The 19,299-nt window shown below is 45.2% G+C and overlaps 1 protein-coding gene across 1 annotated transcript in view; it reads left to right on the top strand.

Annotated features, from left to right (window-relative positions):
- LOC115081114 (extracellular calcium-sensing receptor-like) overlaps positions 1–19,299 on the top strand; it is a 41,842-nt gene that overhangs the window by 3,576 nt on the left and 18,967 nt on the right. The window contains exons 3-4 of the mRNA XM_029585626.1: positions 13,605–13,832; positions 18,974–19,097. Coding sequence (XP_029441486.1) covers positions 13,605–13,832; positions 18,974–19,097 — 352 coding nt within the window. The remainder of the gene's footprint in view (positions 1–13,604; positions 13,833–18,973; positions 19,098–19,299) is intronic.

Below are 19,299 nucleotides of genomic sequence, written 5' to 3' on the forward strand. Positions count from 1 at the left end.
TAAATTAGTCCAGGAAATTTATAGAAAAATCTCTGGTGAAAATTAGGCCAAACACATAGAAATAATTTATCCAGAAACTTTTGTGGAAATGTTTCTGGTAAAAGTTAGACCAGACAAAAATGTAAAAATTTGTCCAGGAAATGTTGTGCCCATCACAGGAACTGGCTCACCGGGCTCATGGCCTTTGGATTCTGTTACAAACGCACTAGAAAAGCCCTGGGAAGGGCGTAGAGGTGTGACTGCTTGCTCCTGAGAGAGAGTGTGAGCCCTTGGGCCAGAGGTGGCTCAGGGAGTAGCCCCAAGTCACACCTCGAGTGAGGTAAGCAAGTCAGGCATGGGCAGAGCAAGAACACAGGAGGAGGATAAAGTGGGTCAACCCTCTGTTGAACCAACATGTACTAGAGATGACAGAGGGCTGGAAACTCTAAGGGAAGGTACCGGAGTAGGGGATTCCTAACCGATGAGAGTCAAAGAGTCAGAGTACATAGGGAACGAGGACTCATGAAACTAGGACAAGAAGAGGACTCCTGGACTGGACAAGACGAGATGAGATGCTTGAAGACGTGGTGACTTGGACAAGATCATATTCTTGAAGACTTGAAGAAGAGGATACTCTTGAAGACGAAGAAGAGAAGAGGTTCTTGGAGACTTGGGAGAGTGCTGTCCCTCAGGGCGCCCTACACAGCCCGACGTGGACTGGTCACAGACCACCCTGTCCCACTGCGTGCCCTACACAACCTAGAAGGCTGGTTGCGGACCACACTGAGAGCGAACATGCAAAGGGAGGAGAAGAAAGTCTGGACAGCACTTGAGAGAAGTCCAACCAGAGACGATTTTGGTCACCTGAAGACTGATACCGGGAACACAGAACGCTTCCGCGAAGGATGACTGGAGGAGAAGTCCAGGAGGCGGCAAGGCTGCTGGTGGATTCTTCAGGAACGAGAAATAGAAGAAGATACGTGAGAGGGGAAGCCTCAAGTGCAGGTCATCTGGACATCTGGATCTTGGAAAGAGAAGACAACTGGACATCAGGGACTCTGGACATCGGAGACGATGGACACAGGTAGAGTGGGCTACTGGATGAGTAGAGATTAGAAGGTCATAGAGAAGAGGATGACGGACATCAGGATGAAGGACATCTGGACATCTGGCTGACCGGAACATCTGAGACATCAAGGTACGGACAAGGAACCCCGAGGTTTACAGAAGCAATGCCAAGGACTGGAACATACCACGAGTATGATCCGATGAGGGATGAACATGGAGCATCGGACAGACATCAAGAAGAAGAAGAAGACATGGAACATGAAGTCTTCCAGACAGGAGCAGCAAGATGGACCATGATGGAAGCAGTGGAACTCCATGGAGGGTAAAACTCTGAAGATGGATTCTGGAGCAGTCGTAACTCCAAAGATGTTAAGCAGAGTGGTAGCAACTCCGAGGATGGTTTATGGAGTAGTAATAACTCCATCCAAAGGCACTGAGGAACTGAAAAAGTGCATTTTTATAGGGCAGAACCAGGAAGAGCCCTGAAGACGTCATCAGGGAGGGGACAGGAGTGCTTCCTGTCTCTGGCCCTTTAAAAGACAAGGATGGAAGATGGGTGGAGCTAGGGCCTGCAGCGGCATCCTGCCATGCTGGAGAGGAACAGTAGGCTGAAGGCAGCTCCTGCTGCTGAAGAGGAGCTGCACCGGGGCATCCCAAGAAGAAGAGGAGAGCGGCTGTGGCGGCTTCCTGCCAACGAAGAAGGCCTTCAGCGGCGGCACTCGGACTGCGGTGGAGAGAAGCATCCCCGTGAGGGGATTCCCCCGAAGGAGAAGTCGGCGGCGCGGCTTCAGCCGCGCAGGAGGGAGTCCAGCAGTAGTAGCGGTAAACAGCAGTAGTGGCGGCAAGGCCACAAAGAAGCAAGGAGGCGCGGCTCGGCGGCTGCGCTGGAGAGAGAGGTGAGGCCCTGTCTGTGGGATGGTGTCTGCGGACAGGGGCGTAACATATAGCTTTATAAGCCTTCTAACTTCTATTTCCACTAAACAGCAGAAACAAATGATCTGATTATCTAAAATCGTTGGTTACCTTCAGAAAACACAACCTTCAGAATCATGTGCAGTTCCGTCAGCTTTCTGCCCAAACCAGGTCTTTGAAAAAAACAGAAATTCCACTGACTGATCCATATGGAAAGCTGAGAAGATGTTTGGCAAAAGGGAAGGCATTGTGCAAATTAAAATCCCTTCCAAAGAAATCCTCAAAAAGGAATCCCTACACGGCAAAGACTGAATTTCCAATTCTCAGCTTGCAGAATAAATTGCCACCAGAAACATTGCTTTCAATGTTACTCTCTTTAGGGGCTCAAAAGGAGAAGTTGACAAGGTAGCCAAAACCAGGTTGAGATTTCAATTGGGGAAGCATCCCCAACCCTTTCAGGAAATGTTCCACATCTGATGGAGAAGCCAAATAACTTGCAAAACTGTCCCTAGTATAAGAAGACAGTGCCATGCATGCACCTTCAGTGAATTTGCTCTGCAAAAGGAAGAGAATACTGGAGACTGATGCCCTAAGTAGCAGTATCTTTTTGTCTTTACACCAAATCCTTTCCAAACTTTGACATAGGTCAAGGAAATCAAGTGCTTCCATGCATGAAGTAATGTGGATACTACATCCTCCAAGTAGCTCTTGTTCCTCAAACTTCTCCTCTCAAAAGCCAAGCCCCAAAACAAAATCAAGTCTTCTGGTCAATGATTTTGCCCTGATCAAACCTCAAATGCTTTTGAGCCAGATGAAGTCCACAAACCACAGTCTACTAGGCCACTCTAGAGCTACAAGATTTACCAGACCCTGATGCCTCTGAATCCTTTGAACCACTCAGCCTATTAATGGCCATTAAGGAAAGACATACAGATGTTGCCCCTTGGGTCACTTTTGAACTAAGGAATCCATACCTGCTAATTCTCTTTTTCGCTGAAAAAGCATTGACTATAAATGCCTTCAGGTCTGAGGAACCTCCCACTCAGACAGAATCCAAGCGATTGCCTTTCCCAACAATTCTCACTCTCTGGGATCCAGTGTGTCTGCTCAAATAATCCACTTAAATATTTTCCACACCAGCATTATACACTGCTAATAATGCTAAAAGATAACTATCTGCTCCCTGGAGCAACAGGTTCATGTTTTGTCACAAACCATGCGCTCCTGGTCCTGCCTTGCTGGTTCACATAAGCTATTTCTGTAGCATTGTCAAAAAATATTCTGACTGCCTTTCCTTTTAGTAGCAGTAGAAACTTGAGCAAGGATTTCCTGATGTGGCACCAATGAAGGAAAGCTTGTCATAGTGGTATGAAGATCCTTTGCTGAAAAGCTGGTACAAGTGAAAAATTCAAGTGGAAGAAAGCTCAAAGTTACCAGTTCCAATTCTTTTGAGAGGACAAGTGGTAATAGCGACTCCTCTCCTCATAAGTCTGTGAAGAGAAAAAAATATCTTTCAGGAAGACTTCGTGTAGATACAGAATCCCGTATGGTAAGGTAGTGTGGAAGTTGACAGACATCAGTGCGGACCTTCAGGCAGGATATTGATTCAGCGTATTAAATTTCCAGGTAGACATTTGGATGAATATCTCTTGGGATAGAGACAATTGAGCCAGTGTAAGATAAATGAGGGTCAAGGGTAGCAAAGGCTCCAGCAGGCAATGGGAAGCCAGGATGACATTCATAGTCCTTTACTAAGCAGTGGATGGATACCAGAAGAGTGCATGTAGCAAATTCATAAAGTCCAGTTTAGATTTACCAGCTCAGGGCACTGCAGGGAAGGATGTTGGAGGAAAAATGTCAGTGAACGCTGGATTGTAACAACTTGCCTTGGCACAACAAGGAATCACAAAATACTGGTATGGTCACTTGCAAAGGAGAAAAGGTAGAACTTCTCACTTGTAAGGAGCAAAGCAGGATCTAAGCTGGATCCAAAGTGAATTAGTCATGTAGAAATCAATGAGATGAGAAGCTCCATGGTGAACTTCAAAGTTGAAGAAAAGTTTGACTAGAAATTATTCCTGCAAGGAGTGAGGTGAGCAAGAGGAAGCGGAACCAGGTGTAGGGAGTAGGTTCATGTTTTGTCACAAACCATGCGCTCCTGGTCCTACCTTGCTGGTTCACATAAGCTATTTCTGTAGCATTGTCCAAAAATATTCTCACTGCCTTTCCTTTCAGTAGTGGTAGAAACTTGAGCAAGGATTTCCTGATTGTCCTCATTTCCAAACATCAAGACTTCTCCTCCACACTCCAGAGATCTTGCACCATCCATCCCTGCCAATGTGTTCCCCAACCATTGAGACTTGTATTCATGGTAATCACCATCAACTCCAGAATTTCCAACTCTGTCCCCCTAGATAAGTTGTCTATGGAGAGCTGCCATAACAGACTGCATCTGGCCTCTGGAAAAAGGGGTAAATGGATTTCATACTCTTGAGAATGAGGATTTCACCAGAGATGAGAACTCTTTGCCATGGCCACATATGCACCTCTGCCCACCGGATCCAAATCCAGAGTCTCAAGCCCAGGTCTAGCCCGAAACATTCCTTTCAAATGAATGCAATGAATAAGGTTCTTTTCATTCATGGAGGGGGGAAGGGGGGGGGCTCTAATTCATTTCAGGGCCCTTCAAATGAAACAAATTTCTTTTATTCATTGTATTTTTTAAATTCAATTGAAACAAATGCGCACATCCTTAGTTGTAATGGGTCCACTTCTCATAAAACTGGGACAATCACTCCCCTATTCTCAGAAGTGACGTATGGACGCTTGGTCCTTAATTGAACAGCTTTTTCCTCCACCTGAGCTCCCTCCAACACCATCATGTGCATCCATGCAGCTCAAATAAAAGGACTGCAAATTACTGTAATACTGTTTCTGTGAATAAGCAACAGCAAATGAAGAGACAGTCCCTAAACCTTGGCCAATGATACTTTCTTTCTCTGTCTCCATCTGCTGGTAGATGAGAATATCCTAAGATATCCCAAGTCTGTGGGCTGGTCTGGTAAGGATGATAAGGAATTATTATTATTATTATTATTATTTATTGCTTTGTGCAATTTGCAGCATACATAAAATGTTATAACAAATATATAGGGTCATTTTCCAACTCGCTTGTGAAAAGCACCATAACTCATGATGCGAAGCAAATTTTGAAAAGGGGCGGAGTCAGGGGTGGGAATTTTGTAAAAGTGGGCTGGCTTCTCAAAGTGCAAAGCCATAATGGATGATATCGCACAGTTTTAACACTGAAAATAAAACACCTTTTTCATTGGCATTAAGTTGTACAATATGCCCATAATGCAAATTATGATTTTTTTGCAAATTCTGTTCTGGGGGTGGGCCTGAGATGGGGGGAGAGGGAAAGAGAGAGAGAGAGAGAGCACCTCTGGGGGGTGGCCCACTAGTAAGCAGCTATTTATGCTACTATAGGAGGCCCACCTAGTAACTCAAGGTGAGGTTTAGGTAGTAGTGTAGGGGTTAGGGGCCACTTTGACATGCAGAGTGAGACATACAAACAGAACAGTGCACTCTTGTAAAGATTTGATGTCTTTCAGAGTGTGGAAACTCACACAACAATGAGATTTGTACAATGTTCTCTCAACCTAGCTTGATATTACCCAGGTAGAGAGTCCATCAAGCTAGGTTGAGAGAACATATTTGGGCAATAAGCAGCAGGGATCAGTAAAAGGATAAATGAGAGGTTTGCTGTCCTGTAGGGGAGCAGGGTGATCTCTTGTTATTTTTAAATAATGGAAAGCTGATCTGAACAGCCAAGTCTTATAGTGTTTCTGAATCTCAAGTGGTCCTTGATGACCTCTCATGTCCTATCGGATGGTGTACCACATTTTGGAGTCCAGCAGGGGAATGCCCTCATATTAGTTTTGGCTATAGAGGCCTTGGCTGTAGATGGAATGATAAATGGAGAGTTTTGTTTGTGGTATATAGTGTCAACTGGTCCCTATAAAGTTTGTGTGTTAGCGGCATGCCTGCTATGTCCGTACATTTTTAAAACAAATATACATGTAGAAGTTCCTATCACACTTCCAAAATGCTCCATGGAATGGCTCTTTAATCTGTGGCTAAGAGAATGCTTGTGACTAAAGTTTGGGCAGGAGTTCAGGTAAATGAAAATCCACTTATGCAGACTCAGAAAATCCACCCCAAATAAGTGATTTCAAAATGGACTCAATAATGTTTTCCAAAAACGTTTCCTTCTTTGTGTTGAACTGATGCACAGACTTTTAAGAAAATTCTAGGTTTCTCTGTTTCTTTGCATGTTGTGATAAACTTTCTTACACTAATAAAAAGTTTATCCAAAGATGTTACTATACATCAGCTTTGGAGACACAAGTTCCTTCTCCAGACAATCTGATAAAAGGCATCGCAGCCTGCAAAGAACCCAGGTTCTCCAAGGACAAGCAGGATGGTAGTCCTCACACATGGGTGACATCATCAGATGGAGCCCGGCACGGGAAAATATGACAGGCAAACTGAGCATGCCCAGCATGCTGCCAAGCACGTGTCCATGTGGGGTCCCTCTTCAGTCTCTTCTTTTCCGTGGAGCTGTTGCTTCGTAGTTTCGGAACTCACGCTTCTTTTTTGAGAAATTTGTTACTTTAAAGTGGTTTTTTTTGCCTTCCACACATCACATAGGGTCCATCACCCTCCTTGGCCTGCGATCGGTAAGTTTCATGGGTCATCACGGTCAATTGCCAATGGCATCCCCTCCCGGTGCCCGACGACCATCAACCGCACGTCGTGCTCTTTTTTGAATTGCATCGACCGGCTTCTGCTGGTGCCCCCGGTGCCCCATTCATGTCCATCACAGACCCCCCACGACGTCTGTGGCCATTGCCTGGGGGCTTCCCATGATGTCTGTGTCTGTGATCTCTGTGCCCAGATGACCCTGAAGGGTTGTCGGTGCCGCCTCAATAAAATGGAAAAACCTTTCGGGTGCAAGCATTCGGAGCCATCCTCGGCATTGGGAACATCCACCACTTGGAAAGGAGCTCCCAGCTCCTACTCAATCAGGTTCTTCTTCCCCTGTCGTGCCTGGTCCTGACATCAGCACAGGGGACCATCTGTATCCCTGTCATCTCGTTCCCAGTCCGGTTCCTTGACATCACCATTGGTATTTGGAAAGGACCGCGGTGTTCATCGAGAAAGATCTAAGAAGCATCGGCATTGGTCCTCTTCCTCCACCAAACCAGACCATGAGAAGGCATCAACCTCAGTGCCTGCCAAGAAACAGTCGAGGGTGGAGGAGGCCATTCCCTCTGACCCCACTGATGCCTCCAAGTGGCCTCCACTGATACCGGTGGAAGGCTTAGTCCCCCTTACCCAGGGGTATATACCGATTTTGCCAGCTCCTCCTAAGGCCGTACTCTCCTCGCTGGCCTTGAAGGAGGTGTTAGAGAGGTGCATGCGGTTGGCCAGGCCCTGCAGGGCCTTTAGCCTCCAGTTTCCCGAATACTGCCTCTGCTGCAAGAGCCTGCTCCACCGGTGCTTGCGCCCTTGCTGGAGCGGCGCGACGTGCTCATCACTATTTTACCAACACAGCCGGCTCTGGTGCCCCAAGCCCCTCCATGGCCCATGGGTGCACCACTGCCACTGCCACCAGCCCCCATACCAGTGAGCAACTCCTCTGAGGAGTGGCTTGGAGATGCATGGTGCCATCTCACCTGCCAGCTCTCCCAGGGCTATCGGGATCAGTTCCACCAATTCCTTCAGTGCCCCTATTCCCACTGATGCCATTGGACCCCCATGCCACCCTTGCAGTCTCAGGACCTCCTGATGCCCCCAGCACCCCTGCCGGTGCCCTCGAGAACCAAGCCACGCACGCCGATGGGCCTTCCACCCCATGCATCCCCGGAGGGTCGCAATGAGGGAGAAACCCACTAAGACCCCTGGGAGGAGAAGGCTTCCATATCCTCCTCCGAGGAATCGGAAGATTTGTCTTCTGAGCCATCTCCACTGGGTTTGTAAAGGCCATGGCTGAGTCGGTGCCTTTCCAATTCTTAACAGAATAGGTCTCAACGCACAAAATGCTTCACATCCTGAAATTCATGGATGCCCCAAAGGAGGTGGTGGCGGTGCCAGTCCATGACATTTTCAAGGAATTTGTGACCCACCTATGGGAGCATCCCATCTTGGTGCTGCTGGTCAACAGAGAGACAGATGAGGTGTACCTAGTCCAGCCGTCCACTGGGTTCGACTGCCATCAACTCTCCCACCAATCAGTGGTGGTGAAGTCAGCCCTAAAAAGGTTTAAGAGGATTTGTACCCATGTTTTGGCTCAGGCAGTCAAGCCCATTCCACCCAGTCTACAGGAAAAGGGTTCTACTCCAGGTACTTTCTAACCCCCAAGAATACGGGTGGCTTCAGGCCCATTTTGGAACTGAGAGCTCTAAACCATTTTTTGGTAAAGGAGAAGTTCAAAATGGTCTAACTGGGTACATTAATTCCCCTTTTTCGAGCATGAGACTGGCTCTGCTCCCTCGATCTAAAAGATGTGTATGGCCATATCCCCATTTTTCAGGCGAATCGGCAGTACCTAAGATTCCTAAGAACATAAGAACATAAGAAATTGCCATGCTGGGTCAGACCAAGGGTCCATCAAGCCCAGCATCCTGTTTCCAACAGAGGCCAAACCAGGCCACAAGAACCTGGCAATTACCCAAACACTAAGAAGATCCCATGCTACTGATGCAATTAATAGCAGTGACTATTCTATAAGTAAACTTGATTAATAGCCATTAATGGACTTCTCCTCCAAGAACTTATCCAAACCTTTTTTGAACCCAGCTACACTAACTGCACTAACCACATCCTCTGGCAACAAATTCCAGAGCTTTATTGTGTGTTGAGTGAAAAAGAATTTTCTCCAATTAGTCTTAAATGTGCCACTTGCTAACTTCATGGAATACCCCCTAGTCCTTCTATTATTCGAAAGTGTAAATAACCGATTCACATCTACTCATTCAAGATCTCTCATGATCTTAAAGACCTCTATCATATCCCCCCTCAACTGTCTCAACCTCTTCAGCCTTTCCTCAAAGGGGATCTGTTCCATCCCCTTTATCATTTTGGTTGCCCTTCTCTGTACCTTCTCCATCGCAACAATATATTTTTTGAGATGTGGCGACCAAAATTGTATGCAGTATTAAAGGTGCGGTCTCACCATGGAGCAATATAGAGGCATTATGACATTTTCCGTTTTATTAACCATTCCCTTCCTAATAATTCCTAACATTCTGTTTGCTTTTTTGACTGCTGCAGCACACTGAGCCGACGATTTTAAAGTATTATCTACTATGATGCCTAGATCTTTTTCCTGGGTGGTAGCTCCTACTATGGAACCTAACATCGAGTAACTACAGCAAGGGTTACTTCCTGGTCAATGGGCAGCACTATCAGTATTATGTCCTCCCTCTTGGCTTCGCATCTGCATCTTGGGTTTTCACCAAGTGTCTGGCAGTTATCAGGGCACATTTTTGAAGGTGGGGAGTTCATGTTTTCCCCTATCTCGATGATTACCTCATCAAGGGCAACTCCCAACAGGGGGCTCAGAGTGCCTTGCACCTAACAATTGACACCTTGGAGGCCCTGAGATTCTTGATCAACTACCTCTAATCCCATCTCCAGCCATCCAGGTAGCTGGACTTCATTGGGGCATGTCTGGACACCATCCAGATGAGGCCTTTCCTGCCTCGAGACAGGTAGAGACTTTAGCTGCTCTCGCCCAGCACATCTCTGACTGCCCACATATCTCTGCTCATCAATTCCTCCAGCTACTGGGCCACATGGCAGCGATGGTACATGACACAACGTTTGCTTGGCTAGAAATGCGATGGGCATAGTGGACACTCCGCTCTCAGTGGTATCACACATTGCAGAATTTGTGTGTTCCCATCCTGGTCACGGCCAAGCTATGGCAATCCCTTCTGTGGTGGACAATCCCCCCGAACCTGGATCAGGGTTGTCCTTTTTGGAGTGCTCAGCCTCAGGCTATGCTCACCACCAATGCTTCTCAGATGGGATCGGGAGCGCATGTGCTGGGCCATCGTACCCAAGAGCTTTGGTCAGTTCAGGAGTCACAGTTCCAGATCAAATTCTTGGAGCTACAAGCAATCCGCTATGCCCTGCGGGTGTTCCATGACCTCCAGATGAACAAGATACTTCTGGTTCAGACCAGTAATCAGGTGGCCATGTGGTACCTGAATAAACAGGGAGGGACAAGGTCATTCCCTCTTTTCCAGGAGGCAGTCCAGGTTTGGTCGTGGGCCATCGAGAATGGTATCACTCTCTGGGTGGTGTACCTTCCGGGTGTTGACAAGATTCTGGCTGATGCCTTGTCGGATGTTCCAGCCCCACGAATGGTCCTTCAGTCAAAAGGTGGCAAGCTGCATCTTCCGCTGCTGAGGGACCCCAGACATAGATCTGTTTGCCTCCATGGAGAACAGAAAAGTGCAACGCTTCTTCTCCCTCGGCAGGCAAGGCAGGGGTTTGATAGTGGATGCCTTCTTGATCAACTAGGGCAAGGGGCTGCTGTACACTTATCCGCCTCTTCCACTCATAAGCAGGACACTCCAGAAGTTGTGGTAGGATCAGGGCTCCATGATTCTGATTGCTTCCTGCTGGACCCGCCAGGTCTAGTTCCAGACTTTTCGGGACATGGCTTCGTCATCACCTCATCACTCAGGACCAGGGAAGGCTCCATCACCCCAACTTGTGGGCCTTGGCCCTCACAGCCTGGATGTTGACCGGAGCAAGGTAGAGGCACTCGGCCTGTCGGAGGGGGTATCTCGTGTCCTTCTGGCGTCACAAAAGCTTTCCACTAGAAAATCTTGTAATCTAAAGTGGAAGTGGTTCTCTTCCTGGTGTGAGGTTCGTGGCCTAGACCTCTTCTCATGCTGCCCTTCAGCACTACTAGACTATTTGTTATTGCTCTCCGAGTCCGGTCTGCAGACCACGTCGGTATTGGTTTACCTCAGTGCCATAGGAGCTTGCCATCGGGATTCGGATGATTCTGAAATTTCTTCCCATTCACTAGTGGGCAGATTCATGAGGGGCTTACTACAACTAAAGCTCCCTACTTGCCCCCCCCCCCCCCCCCCCGGCAGTTTCCTAGGATCTCAACACAGTACTCTTGCAACTCATGAAACCTCAGTTTGTAGCGTTGCGCTCGTGTGACCTAAAGTACCTCTCCTGGAAGGTAATCTTCTTGGTTGCAGTTACATCAGCTCGCAGGATAAGTGAACTGTAAGCTCTGGTGTCAAACCCTCCTTATACGAAGTTTTGTCATGGCAAGGTGGCCCTACAGACACACCCAAAGTTCCTTCCCAAAGTGGTTTCAGAGTTCTATCTCAACCAGTCCATTGTGTTGCCTTTTGTTCCTGAGGGCTCATGCTCACAAGGTGAGTATGCCCTGCAAGAGGGCACTTCTCTTTTACTTGGAACTCAGCTTTTCATATCCTTTGACAGAAACCAATTAGCAGTCACTGTCTCCAAGCAAACTCTATCCCACTGGCTAGCGGATTGCATCATTTTCTGCTGGGGTTGCAACTTGATGCCCACGTAAAAGCTCACTCTGTCTGAGCCATGTCAGTCTCGGTGGCTCACTTGCGTGCAGTTCCCATTCGTGAGATTTGCAGAGCAGCGTCTTGGAGTTCCCGCCACACTTTCACCTCGCATTATTGCCTGGACTAGGATGGCCAAAAAGACAGTCATTTCGGACAGTCCATCCTCCGTAATCTATTCCAGCCATGAAAACCCAACTCTCCCTCCATGGGCCCTGTCCTTGGGTTCAGGCCTGCTCCAATGGTGGCTGCAGTTCCAGTTGTAGTGCACGTTGGCACCTGTTCTCTGCTGCCCATGTTCGGAGAGGCCTGGAGCAACTTAATCACCCATGTGTGAAGACTACCATCCTGCTTGTCCTTGGAGAAAGCAGAGTTGTTTACCTGTAACAGATGTTCTCCAAGGACAGCAGGATGGTAGTCCTCACAAAACCCGCCCACTACCCACACAGTTGGTTTTTCTCATGGTTTGTTATTTTATTTTATCGCAAACTCTATGTTATAAAACTGAAGAGGGACCTTGCGTGGATGCGTGGTTGGCGGCATGCTGGGCATGCTCAGTGTGCATGTCAAAGTTTCCATACCAGGCTCCATCCGATGTTGTCACCCATGTGTGAAGATTAACATTCTGCTGTCCTTGGAGAACACCTGTTACAGGTAAGCAACTCTGCTTTGTTCAGGACCTATGAGATGTCTAGGACTCTATGCAACTAGCTAGCTATAAAGAAGCCGAAGGAGAATCATGCATTTCTGAGCTGTCTATAGAATTCTTCTGAAACCTGGAACAATTTTAGTGGTCTGTGATCTGTTTCAATTATAGTGAGAAATCAATAGAGATGTGAATCGTGTCCTCGATCGTCTTAACGATCGATTTCGGCTGGGAGGGGGAGAGAATCGTATTGTTGCCGTTTGGGTGTGTAAACTATCGTGAAAATCGTTAAAATCGTGAGCCAACCCCCTAAAACCCACCCCGACCCTTTAAATTAAATCCCCCACCCTCCCCAAATGCTTTAAATTACCTGGGGATCCAGCGGTGGTCCAGAACGGAGGCGGTCCGGAACGGCCCCCTCAATTGAATCCTGTTGTCTTCAGCCGGCGCCATTTTGCAAAATGGCCGCCGCAAAATGACGGCCATAGACAAAAACGATTCGACGCAGGAGGTCGTTCCGGACCCCCGCTGGACTTTTGGCAAGTCTTGTGGGGGTCAGGAGGCCCCCCCAAGCTGGCCAAAAGTTCCTGGGAGTCCAGCGGGGTTCAGGAAGCGATTTCTTGCCGCGAATCGTTTTCCGTACGGAAAATGGTGCCGGCAGGAGATCGACTGCAGGAGGTCGTTCAGCGGGGGTTCCGGACCGCCGCTGAACGACCTCCTGCAGTCGATCTCCTGCCGGCGCCATTTTCCGTACGGAAAACGATTCGCGGCAAGAAATCGCTTCCTGAACCCCGCTGGACTCCCAGGAACTTTTGGCCAGCTTGGGGGGGCCTCCTGACCCCCACAAGACTTGCCAAAAGTCCAGCGGGGGTCCGGAACGACCTCCTGCGACAAATCGTTTTTGTCTATGGCCGCCGCCATTTTGCGGCGGCCATTTTGCAAAATGGCGCCGGCTGAAGACAACAGGATTCAATTGAGGGGGCCGTTCCGGACCGCCGCCGTTCTGGACCACCGCTGGATCCCCAGGTAATTTAAAGCATTTGGGGGGGGGGGTTCGGGAGGGTGGGGGATTTAATTTAAAGGGTCGGGGGTGGGTTTTAGGGGGTTTTAGTGTGCCGGTTTTCCTGCCCTCCCCCTTCCCCCTTCCCCCGATTTACGATTTTTTAACGATAAATCGGGGGAATTGGTATTGTATCGTGGCCCTAACGATTTTTGACGATTTAAAATATATCGAACGATATTTTAAATTGTCAAAAAACGATTCACATCCCTAGAAATCAATGAGAAACACCACTACAAATCTCATCCATGAAGTCAAGCTGCTACTGTATAAAATCAATGTATCCCCTTTCTCATTACAGTTCCTGCATTACATATGGAAGGTGCGTTTCCAGAACACCATGGGCTGGGAGATTTTCTTTGACCAAAAGGGTAACCTGCCAGCTTCTTATGATATTCTGAACTGGCACCTATCTTCAAGTGACTCCTTCACCTATGTAAACATCGGCCACTATGATTCTAGAGCAGCCAGTGGCCAGGACATCAAGATCAACACCAGTGCGATTGTGTGGCATGACAACTATACACAGGTTAGGTGACACTTCTCTGTCTTCACAAAAAACAGATTGATAAGATGCTCAGAAGTAATGATGGGAGGAGCCTTCTTTAATCTTTTTGAAATCCAATTGAATATTTGACTTGGGTGGACTTGATCAATCAAATTCAGGTTCACATTGCTTTGAATCAACTCTGATTTATTTTTCATTAATTAAAAGATGTCTGGGATCACCACTCCATATTCCAGGAGTTTGCCAGTCTTTATTTTGGGAAGGCTTTTATGAAAAGACATAGCAAAAGTTAGTAGTAGTCAATAATATGTTATAGTATACCTTGGTAACTAAAGAGAGGTATTACTACTGGAAGAAGTGAAGTAATAATACCTCTGTACTCTACAGATCTCTGGTGTAATCTCATGTTGAGAACTGGATGAATTTTGGAAACTACACCAACAAAAGCCGGAGACAGTTCAAGGAAGGATCAATAAAATGCCCAAAAAATGATGCATGGCCTATACTGTTTTATTTATTAATTAAAATATTTAATGACTGCCATTCCAAGGGTCATGGCAATTTGCAATAATACATTCATAATATAACATAACTTCTATTTAATACAATTATGAAATAAAAACCATTAAAAAATAAAAACCACTATAAAGTACAACACACCATAAAATAAAAAAATATGCACTACAATAATATACATAATACGATAAAATATAAACTGCAATAAAAGCTATCTTGACCATTCTGGTAAATGTAATCTTTGCCTGTTTGATGTTATCCCACCATCTTACTTGTAACAATCAGTATTTAATTATACTATTCTTAAAAGTTAGATTAAAAAGCCATGTTTTCAAACTCTTTTTAAAAATCTTACTGTCGGAAATCTTCCCACCCATGAGCCAGCAGAGTGGTGAGGAGAATCTCACAGGCAGGAGGCAATACAACAATATCCCCATGAAGATTAAAGTCACCCATAACTATAGCTGAGGACAAGTCAAGTTTCAGATCAGAAAGCAATTACATTAACGGTGATGTATTATGCTGAAGCAACCCTGGAAGGCAATAAACTAAACATATATTTACCCTATTAGATATGACCAACAACACCTCAAAAGGACAGACAATCGACACATCAATCTTTCTCAAATTCAAATCATTATGATATGTAATTATTAATCCTCTACCTCTTCTTCCAGGTGTAGGTAGGGATAAACAAGAATAATCAGGGGTCAAAATCTGATTGATAAGCACATTATCTGAATCTCTAAACCATGTTTTGGTAAGACATACACAAGAAAGCTTCTGATCTTTTAGAATATCGTTAATTAAAATAACTTTTTTAGTCAAAAACTGAGCGTTTAACAGAATTATCAATTACAGTAAATAGGAAGGAATAATAGTATGCTGCATAGGAGAAATAGGTTTCAAAATCTCTTTGCATGTAAAAATCTTGACTTAAATTATGTGGAGAGCTGTCTGTACCTTCCATTTCTACTAATAACTTTGATGTTTTCTGACACCATGATGAAATGAAAAACCATTAAACAGATATCTGCAAATCAGTAAGGATCACATAGGGCTCACAAAGTGCACGTGAAGGGGCGTATGAAGGGGTGCGCTGCTTTGTCATGCTCCTTCAGCATACAATACCAGGCATGTGGCACCTCCAGTGTCGCTCTCCACCCTTATCTCAGAGCCCAGGTGATGATGTGGCAAAGTGGGTGGGTCCTCTAGTCCCACCAGGATGGGGAGGGAGGGTGCTCCTGGTGACAGCAGAACAGAGTCACTCACCAGGAACATGGACAGACTCCCAAGATGGACGTAGGGAGCTACACAGAGCTGGAATTCAGGCAGGTTAGCTGTGTCAGAAAGGTTCTGGTGTCGCTTTGTGTGTCATGCAAAGAGACAGTGATATGTAGCTTGTGAAGATTTCTGCATCAAATGAATGATTTCACACTTTTTAGCATCCATGTTTATTTTCAAAGCATTCTTCCTGTCTTTTAAATTTCCCATTCATTTTTTTCATCTCTTTCATCTCTTATGCACCATTCTTCCTAATTAAAAATAACTTACATGGCCTTGGAATTTTAGGTGAAACAATTCAATATAAATATTCAGTACGGAATTTAGGATGCATAATTGATGCAAAACTTTTGTCTAAGAATCATTTTCAAAATGTTTCAAAATCAGCATACTCCAAGCTTAGATTATTGCAACATCTTAAATTTGTTCTTGTAAGCATGATTTTCGCAGTGTTCAAGCATTTGCACTAACAATAGTAGATAACTGCGATTCTTTGTTTGTGAGACTGCCAGCAGCTTCTCTAAGGGCACTTTAGGTCCTTCAAAATTCCGCAACGTGGCTAATATTTATTTATTTATTTATTTATTTATGCTAAAGCTTCTATTCCACTCTCTCCAATAGTAAATTGCCGACAGTGGGAGCATATTTCTCCACACCTCCAAGACCTGCATTGGTTGCCAATGAAATATCGTATCAATTTCAAGATGTTGATTTTAGTTTTTAAAGCATTGAAATTTGACGGACCATCTTAGGAGGTCATTTATCAGAGGCTTATTGCACGCTATACAGCCGTATCTCATGCGATAAGCCTCTTTTGCATGCAAAAACGGCCTTTTCGCATGTGATAGAATGCAAATTAGAGGGAGGGGAGGAGTTGGGGCGGGGAGGGGAGGAGTCGGAGCGGGGAGGGGGCGAAGTTGGTGGTGTCTTTGCTGCCGGCGATAATGTTACTAATATTATCATCGGCAGTAGCGCGCCGAATAGCATCTTTCACGGTGGTGCTATTTGGTGCGAACGCTGGCAGCCAGCGAACAGCCGTGGTGCTAAGGCTGTGGGCTTTCGCAGGCCCGCCCCCCCCCTTCACCCTCCTGCCCCCTGTTATTCAAAGAATGATGAATCCTGACCTTATTTAGCAAATCTTTTGAAATGCTACATTCCTGCTCGTTCTTTGCAGTCCAGTGTTAGGAAGCTGCTGGTAATCCCTTCAGCAAAGGAAGTAAGTTTAAATATGTCAAGATCTAGAAGTTTGTCTGTGATGGGGCCTAAGCTATGGAACTTTTGCCGGAGAAATTGCGTATAATTGACAAATTTTGTCTTTTTAGAAAATATTTAAAAGCTCATTTATTTGAGCAACTTTTTAACCTGGAATAAGTGTGTGGTAGGCCTGATTGACAAACTGAAGAGTAGTAAATCACCTGGACCAGATGGTATACACCCCAGAGTTCTGAAGGAACTAAAAAATGAAATTTCAGACCTATTAGTAAAAATTTGTAACTTATCATTAAAATCATCCATTGTACCTGAAGACTGGAGGATAGCAAATGTAACCCCAATATTTAAAAAGGGCTCCAGGGGCGATCCGGGAAACTACAGACCGGTTAGCCTGACTTCAGTGCCAGGAAAAATAGTGGAAAGTGTTCTAAACATCAAAATCACAGAACATATAGAAAGACAGGGTTTAATGGAACAAAGTCAGCATGGCTTTACCCAGGGCAAGTCTTGCCTCACAAATCTACTTCACTTTTTTGAAGGAGTTAATAAACATGTGGATAAAGGTGAACCGGTAGATATAGTATACTTGGATTTTCAGAAGGCGTTTGACAAAGTTCCTCATGAGAGGCTTCTAGGAAAAGTAAAAAGTCATGGGATAGGTGGCGATGTCCTTTCGTGGATTGCAAACTGGCTAAAAGACAGGAAACAGAGAGTAGGATTAAATGGGCAATTTTCTCAGTGGAAGGGAGTGGACAGTGGAGTGCCTCAGGGATCTGTATTGGGACCCTTACTGTTCAATATATTTATAAATGATCTGGAAAGAAATACGACGAGTGAGATAATCAAATTTGCAGATGACACAAAATTGTTCAGAGTAGTTAAATCACAAGCAGATTGTGATAAATTGCAGGAAGACCTTGTAAGACTGGAAAATTGGGCATTCAAATGGCAGATGAAATTTAATGTGGATAAGTGCAAGGTGATGCATATAGGGAAAAATAACCCATGCTATAATTACACGATGTTGGGTTCCATATTAGGTGCTACAACCCAAGAAAGAGATCTAGGTGTCATAGTGGATAACACATTGAAATTGTCGGTTCAGTGTGCTGCGGCAGTCAAAAAAGCAAACAGAATGTTGGGAATTATTAGAAAAGGAATGATGAATAAAACGGAAAATGTCATAATGCCTCTGTATCGCTCCATGGTGAGACCGCACCTTGAATACTGTGTACAATTCTGGTCGCCGCATCTCAAAAAAGATATAATTGCGATGGAGAAGGTACAGAGAAGGGCTACCAAAATGATAAGGGGAATGGAACAACTCCCCTATGAGGAAAGACTAAAGAGGTTAGGACTTTTCAGCTTGGAGAAGAGACGACTGAGGGGGGATATGATAGAGGTGTTTAAAATCATGAGAGGTCTAGAACGGGTAGATGTGAATCGGTTATTTACTCTTTCGGATAGTAGAAAGACTAGGGGACACTCCATGAAGTTAGCATGGGGCACATTTAAAACTAACCGGAGAAAGTTCTTTTTTACTCAACGCACAATTAAACTCTGGAATTTGTTGCCAGAGAATGTGGTTCGTGCAGTTAGTATACCTGTGTTTAAAAAAGGATTGGATAAGTTCTTGGAGGAGAAGTCCATTACCTGCTATTAAGTTCACTTAGAGAATAGCCACTGCCATTAGCAATGGTTACATGGAATCGACTTAGTTTTTGGGTACTTGCCAGGTTCTTATGGCCTGGATTGGCCACTGTTGGAAACAGGATGCTGGGCTTGATGGACCCTTGGTCTGACCCAGTATGGCATTTTCTTATGTTCTTATGTTCTTATGGCTAGCATGATAAAAGGTTTGTTGTAGATTTTTATGTATTTGAATTATATATTTATTTATATATTTGTTTCTTTAGGTGTTTTATATACCGTCATCCAAGATAAGATCACAGCGGTTCTTATCTGCTGTATTTTAAGATTGTTTGATTTTAAGATGTTGCAACCCACCTAGTACAATTGTTTTGCAATAGACAGGATATATATAGTATTAAATAAATACATAAAAACATTTTTTGTCTGAAAAAGAGTCCCTTGGTTCATTATTAATAGATAAATGTGCTCTGTTCCCCTTCACACTTCTCTCCATTAAGGCTCCCGTCTCTACCTGCAGTGAGAGCTGTGGTCCTGGGTTCCGGAAGGCCATTCTGGATGGGCAACCTGCCTGCTGCTTTGACTGCGTCCCCTGCTCTGGAGATGAGTTTAGTAACCAAACCGGTGAGTGCTATGAATTCCACCCTGTAATGAGCAGTTCTTGTAGGATGGAGGGTTGGTATTAGAGGGTATGGGGGTTCCATCTAGATCAGTTCAATGGGCAAAAATTTTACTGGAATTTTCAATTCTGAGCAGGTGCTAATAGACAGACACCTTCCAACATATATATTGCAAACTTAAAAATTACATTTCCCAACAAGTATTA

This window comes from Rhinatrema bivittatum, chromosome 19, assembly GCF_901001135.1.
Source record: "Rhinatrema bivittatum chromosome 19, aRhiBiv1.1, whole genome shotgun sequence".
Lineage (NCBI taxonomy): Eukaryota > Metazoa > Chordata > Amphibia > Gymnophiona > Rhinatrematidae > Rhinatrema > Rhinatrema bivittatum.